This window comes from Myotis davidii, unplaced genomic scaffold, assembly GCF_000327345.1.
Source record: "Myotis davidii unplaced genomic scaffold, ASM32734v1 scaffold1, whole genome shotgun sequence".
NCBI classification, from domain to species: domain Eukaryota; kingdom Metazoa; phylum Chordata; class Mammalia; order Chiroptera; family Vespertilionidae; genus Myotis; species Myotis davidii.
Window position 1 is genome coordinate 2,423,616 of NW_006294681.1, and position 7,114 is coordinate 2,430,729.

Genomic DNA, 7,114 nt, shown 5'->3' on the forward strand with positions numbered 1-7,114 from the left:
ATTATATATATACATATATATGACGGGAGAAGATGTGACTTTGAGTGGTGGCACACAGGGATGTCTTTAGAGTGTTTATAATCAGTATTATATTTAGTGTCTATAGGAGATACCATTGCAACTGCATGATGAAATCCTAATAGGTACTTAGCTATCCATATATAGAGTCGGATTTAAGCTAGTCTTCAGGCTCCGGTGAATAGTCTGTCTTGATGTTAGTCTCACTATAAAAGTGTATGTAATCTGTTTTTATTTCTATGGGATTTTTTTCCTCTTCCCGCCAAATCAGGTCACATGAGAGGTTCTCTTGCTACACTTCAGAAATTAGTTCAACTATTTCCTGATGACACTTCCTTAAAGAATGACCTTGGAGTGGGGTACCTGCTGATAGGAGATAATGAGAATGCCAAGAAGGTTTATGAAAAGGTGAGCAAGCAGCGGGCTTCTGTTAACTACATTAAATTATTTTGAACATGATGTTATAACGTTATTTGTAAATTGCATTTAATACACCCAATCTCTCACTCTCTTTATTTTAAACTAGGGGCCCAGTGCACGAACTCATGCACCTCGAAAGGAACTGTGGGTTGCGAGGCTACGGTGGGCACAGGGGCGGGCCTTGGCCCTTCCTCCGCACCCCTGCTGTGGCCCTCGGTCCCATCTGCCAACAGTCCCGCTCCTGCCGCCACCACTCCCACATACTGATGGCGCCAGCCCCGCTTGCACCCGCTGCTGTCATGGAGCGATTGGGGCCAGCGCCAGCAGCAGGTGCAAGGGGGCCGGCACTGTCAGCGCCGGCAGTGGGTGCAAACAGCAGGTGTGAGCAGTGGGACTGAGGCGCGCAGGGGCGCTGAGCGGTCGAGGCTGGCACCGGGTGCCAGCAGCGGATGCGAGCAGCGGCTGGCACTGGCAGCAGGTGTGAGTGGCCAGTGGGACTGTGGTGCACAGGAGCAAAGAATTTTCAGTAACCACCAGAGGCTCACCCCGATGAGTGACTGGTGCCCTGCTCACCTGCTCCACCATCCTGCCATGGCCGATGCCCGCCATGTTCCGTGCATGCCCCCTGGTGGTCAGCGCGCATCATAGTGACCAGTTGTTCAGTTGTTCCGCAGTTCGGTCTATTTGCATATAGGGTTTTGTATATATAGATTAAGTTAAATGGTATGTATTATGATAATTGACATCTTCTTAGTATTGTTTTCACATCGCCTTTTTCCCCTTGATCAGAAGAATTTAGAGTTTAGTTGATACTTGGTACATCAAAACCTTCAACCTGTAATTGTGGTACCTTCAAAACTTCATCTTTCTTGGTCCACAAACAGCCTTTCTAAAAGTGTGCTCTTTGCTGGAAGAGGAACTGGAGTGTTTCAGGAACATAAAAACACACTCTTTTCCTTTTTTTCACTAGAAGACTGGTCTAGAGAGAGGCTACAGAGCATGAGTTTCTTGGGCATGTGGAGTAAATGACTCACCTCTCGGAGGGCACTGACTCTGTTCCTCCAGCAACGATGCCTTTAAAAGGATTTCTATCTTGTAATGGATGTTTTCATAAATAACCTCTAGGCCACAAGTAACTATAAAATCTAGAAAACTGTGACTCCTTCAAGCAATGAGGGAGTTCACTTGGCATGGAGTAAACAGGATACCAAATGAACTCGAAGCCAGAGAAAGTTAATGCCTGAGTAAGAGAGAGATGAACACATCTCGTCTATGGGTTTCCAGCTGGTGCTCTTTACATCAAAGCGCTACTCTTCAGGGATAGTCAGTAGGATTCCTTCTGTTTTTAAAATGCCAGCAAGTGCAGTGTAGTGAGTTCAGCCCAGTCTGGGGACTGGTCGCTCATAAAGCGGTGCTTCCTTCCTTTCATTGCTGTCGATGCTTCATTGAAAATCATTGAATTTCGGAGCTGTTTCTTGTCACCCTGATCATAATTTTTTTTTCTATTCTGAGAGAACATAAATAAGACCTTTGCTTTTTATAGCACCTTGAGTATCTATGCAAAGTGGATTGATCCTGCATCGACTAACATACCTGGTCCAGATCATAAAACATGTCCGTCCATGTGGGGCATTGTATTTGTGAATGGCCTAAACATGACACCAAGTGCCCTGGTTGGTTATGGGATGCATGCTGCATCTCAAAGATTCAGAATTGTATGAATGTAAGAATTGTCCAACTATATCCAATATGCCCATTGTTCTGCCACTGCCAGTGGCCAATAAGATGGAATTATAGGATTCCTCCCTCCCGCAAAAAATCAATCATTCTAGAAAGGTACAAGGCAGAAGGTGAAAACTTCCACCACTTGCTCCCCTTAAGACCTAAGGTCCTTCCCTCTTCCCTCTCTCCCTCCTCCCTCTTCCTTCCCTTCTCTTCCCTCCCCTCCCCTCCCCTTCCTTCCCTTTCCTTCCTTCCTTCCTAAAATCATGAACAGGTATTGGCTGAGTTCTAAGCTCATGTGAAGTTAAGTCAGGATCTGAAAACATTTCAGTTTCTCTCACTCACTACAGATTTTTCCTTCCTCGCCTTTTCAAAATCTTCCTTGAATGCATTCACTTTTTTTTTTACTTGATACTAAATCTAAGATACTGCAGCGTTTTACTTCATCTTGAAAAAATAAAATTCCCCTGCTGTTGTTTATACATTGGAAATCATAATCCCATCTGAATAAGCACAACAGGATGCACAAAGTCTAAACTATAGTTGTCTAATACAGCTGAGTGGGTTCCCTTTTAAAGACATTAATAGACTGAAAATACATGTGTGGTTTGCCTTTTATTCTTTCACTTCGGAGTTAATAAGCTGTGTCTAATGGATTCTCTTTCCTTAACCACAGTTTATCCTGATACGTTATGGCTCAAAGATCATTTCCAGAAAACTGATAGTGTAATTGTATATTTTTTCATTTGATTTTTATCTTTAAGTAAATTTATACGTTTTCCCTTTCTGGGTTTTTGCTGCATTTAGTTTCAACAAAGACCAACTTTAAAATGGTTAGATTTAGGTTGTTCACACCTGCAGCTTTTGGAGGTGCTCCTGTGTCTCCCTCCTCCCTCTGTGTCACCCCAGTAACCCTCTAAATTCTTCCTACTCAGGTATCGCTTTGCTTATTCAATGCATCTTTATGTAAGCCACCACAGAAGCATGGGAAATGGTAGCTAATGGTACAAACACAGTACAGTGGGGCCTTGACTTACGAGTGTCCCGACTAACGAGTTTTTTGAGATACCAGCTGTCTCTCGGCCGATTTTTTGCATTGAGTTGACAGAGTAATTTGAGTTAACAAGCTCGGTCTCTGAATGAATTAAACTCGTAAGTTAAGGGCCCACTGTATGTCTTCATAGGGTCTACACTCCAGTACTCAATCTCTAATTCTTCTTTACTTTCTGAATATCTTTCAAATCCCCTCCATTTTAAACAGATTTATCCTGTCCAGGCCTGACTCCTCCCCATTCATCCACACCAGTCACAGATCTGACCATCCATCCTCAGCTTAACTCTTCAGTGGTTCCCATTGCCCAAACAGTGGTCTTGTGTAATTCCAGTGAAAAATATTCAAGCAGCCCTCACCAGTTGGGCTTAGTGGATAGAGCGTCGGCCTGTGGACTGAAGGGTCCTGGGTTCGATTCCCATCAAGGGCACATGGTTGGGTTACGGGCTCGATCCCCAGTGTGGGGCATGCAGGAGGCAGCTGATCAGTGATTCTCTCTTATCATTGATGTTTCTATCTCTCTCTCCCTCTCCCTTCCTCTCTGAAATCAATTAAAAAAATATTCAAGCAAATACCTGCAAAATGCATGTTTATGTATTTGTATGTATTAATTTCTGATGGACGTTGTAAAAGCTACTCACTCCAAAATACTCGATATTTCCAATATTTTTAAAACGTTATTTAACTGCCAAAAATATTTTCATTCTCCCTGAAAAAAAATTTTTTAGTAATATCAGTGTGTAATGCTATTATGATTACTAGTATATGATTTTTAAATTTCTGGTAATGTCATGCAGTTTGTACTGTGACTAGAAATGTCAGCTATACCATTTTTTGGTTGTGTATGTGTGTAAGAAGAGAGAATTTGTGTTACATTGTTAGTATTAATGTCAGTCGGGGATTCTTAGAAATCTTAGAGAGCTACTGTCCTTTTCTGAGCGTTTGTTGATTACAGCTGGATAATACAGCCTGCACATCCCTCATGCACCCGCGTGTGAACTGCAGCAAGCACAGTGGGTGATCATAGCGAAGCAAGCAGGGAGGCAGCCTCTGGTTGCCTGATCGCCCACCCTCCCCTCGATCACAAGTGTATCAGTGGGACGTGGGACACTCTGCCATGCAGATGAGAGGAGAGCCCTGGAGTCTGTTGCCTAGTAAATATTACATTTCAAAGACAGGCAAGCAGAGGCATTTTAATTTTCTGCTCCCCAGTAGATTATCTTGATCATGCAACTAAACAGGAGCTTTTGTGTGTGTGTGTGTATGTGTGTGTGTGTGTGTTTTCTTTTAATAGGAGTTTTTGTGATCTGCCTTCTGCCCTCTCTATCCCCCAGGCTCCCTTTCCCTGATGAACTCCTATTCATCCCTAAACGCCTTTCAGATATGGCCCAGCCACACCCACCCCAGAGTGAGCTAGGTGCCCCTCCGCTATACTCCCTGCATGCCTCATGCCTATCGCTATAGCTGCACTTACCACATCGCACTGCCATTGTCTGCTTCTGGGTCAGTCTCCCTGCCTTGACTGGGAGCTCCCTGAGGAAAGCGAGCATATCTCATTCATGTGTATGTGTCTGGAGCCGAGAAGAGGTCTGTGTGTTCTACACTCTCTAGTGAAGGAGCACACCTTTGCTGATTGCTTGAGATGACAGCTGTGTGTCTAGAGGAAGCAGAAATGTCATCTGTGTAGCAGTACTTTGTATAATAATCCCTTCAGAGTTATGCTACCGGAAACATGCTCGGCCTCCATCCGCTTCAATTCCGGGGGCATTTGTGCAGCTCTTCTCAGCACCCCGCCTGGGAACAGGTGCTGGGAAGGTGCGGCCGCAGAGCCTGCTTTCAGAGCTCTCACTGGGGAGGAAAGCAGCATGCACCCATCCGCTCAGTCAGTGCAGACTTCTTCCAGCCTGCCGTGTGCCGGGCACTGTTCTAGCACTGGGGATCGGCAGTGAGGGCAACAGACACAATCCCTGTACAGCTTACTTCGTAGTAGGAGGGTGGAATAAATAATAAGTCAGACGGAGATACAAATCGCTATAAATAAAGAGGAGTCAGGATAAGGAGTCAGGATGGGGAGGAGGGGGTCTGTTCTATATCTGGTGGTTGGGCGTAGGCTTCACTGAGATGGTAACCTTTGATCAAGGACCTTATGGAAGTCGGGGAGTGAGCCATGTGGACATCTAGAAGACTGGGGCAAAGGAGCGCCACAGGTGGAAAGGTCCTGAGGCAGGCATGCCTCTGGCTTGCATTTCAGCATCAAGGAGTCCAGAGCGCCTCAGAGTAGCTGGTGGGAGGCTGGTAGGAGAGGAAACCAGAGAAGTAGATAGGCCAGTTCAAGGGGGGCCTCGGACGCTGTTCCTAGAACGTGGGCTTACTCTGAGTGAAGTGGAACCCTTTTGGGTTTTGAATAGAGTGTGGATGACATCTGACCTAGGATTCGTGAGCCCATTCAGGCCCCGGGTGGAGAATGGGTGATGGAGAGCAGGACCGGAGTGCAGATATGGGAGAGATGAGACTCGGACCAGGGTGGCAGTGGTGAAGAAGGGGATAAGGGTATGATTCTGAATATATTTTAAAGGTAGTGTTGTCTGGATTTGCCAATGGATGAGCTGTGGGAGTGGATGCAAGCTGGAAAATGCTAAAGTATTTGGGTCCCCTCTCCTCACACTTATCCTTCCGTGTAAGGAACCCTTTATGGCTGTGCACCCCTTTCCTACTTGGGCTCAAGTAGAAAGAGAAGCTACGGGATATTCACTCAGCCCACACCTACATCTTTCACTTTTGTCCTGTAAATTAGTTTGTTTAAGCAGCTCTCCAAGTTGAAAGTTATTGTTTTGATTTCTCACTGCTAATATTTAATTTAGGGGCACTTTGCATAATTAATCTTTAATCATAATAAATGCATATGATAAACCATAATTTGATTAATTTTAAATATTTACCTGGGTTTTATCACAGAATATTGGATTTTTTCACCACTTTATTGTAATGGCTAGGCCTTAGCCCAACTGGTATGGCTTAGCGGTTGAGCATTGGCCTATGAACCAGGAGGTCAAGGTTCGATTCCAGGTCAGGGCATACGCCCAGGTTGAGGGCTTGACCCCCGGGGGCGGAGGATGAGGGGCAAGCAGGAGGCAGCTGACCAATGAGTCTCTGTCATCATTGATGTTTCAATCTCTTCCTTTTACTTCCTGAAATCAATAAAAAAAATATTTTTTAGAAAATGGCTAGACCTTCAAGAAATTTACTTTGAATCAGTGGATCATGATATATTACAAATGCAAACTAAGTTTTCTGTTAAGGTAATGTATAAGGCATGTATGTAAAGAAGTATATAATCATTCAGAGTTGACTTTAAGATAACAAATGTAGTTTTTCTTGATTACTAAAAATATATTGAAGTCATAACAATCGACAGATGTTCTGCTTATTTGCATTGTTAAAGTAACACTCTAATAGTCGTTGCCTTTTCACAGTTATTCCTTCATTTTTCAAGAACTGATGTGTGGGTGTGAAAACATTGAGTTGAGAGGAAATGAGGCCATTTAAGCTTAATATATTGCAATGAAACTAAACACTACTGTTTTAAGCTGTAACGTCATGATCCAAGTAGAGCAAAGCTAATTAGAATTTGTTTTGACAGCCATTTGTAGAATTTGTAGTCAATCACAGTAGCTTCTTTTTCTCTTTGCATTTAGGTTCTGAAAGTGGCGCCAAATGATGGCTTCGCTAAAGTACATTACGGCTTTATCCTGAAGGCCCAGAACAAGATTGCAGAAAGCATTCCCTATTTGAAGGTAACTGTCCCGGCCCTTGTTCTTTGTTCATTTTCCGACAGTTCTGAGTCAATCTATGCATTGTACATTGATTGGCATGCACTGCTGAGTCTTTTTATGGTGAAAACGT

At 44.0% G+C, this 7,114-nt stretch overlaps 1 protein-coding gene across 2 annotated transcripts in view; it reads left to right on the plus strand.

The window, feature by feature from the left end:
• Positions 1 to 7,114, plus strand: part of ASPH (aspartate beta-hydroxylase) — a 132,013-nt gene that overhangs the window by 99,854 nt on the left and 25,045 nt on the right. For both annotated transcript variants that reach the window (XM_015567421.1, XM_015567422.1), the window contains 2 exons: positions 290 to 426; positions 6,907 to 7,005. In XM_015567421.1, coding sequence (XP_015422907.1) covers positions 290 to 426; positions 6,907 to 7,005 — 236 coding nt within the window. The remainder of the gene's footprint in view (positions 1 to 289; positions 427 to 6,906; positions 7,006 to 7,114) is intronic.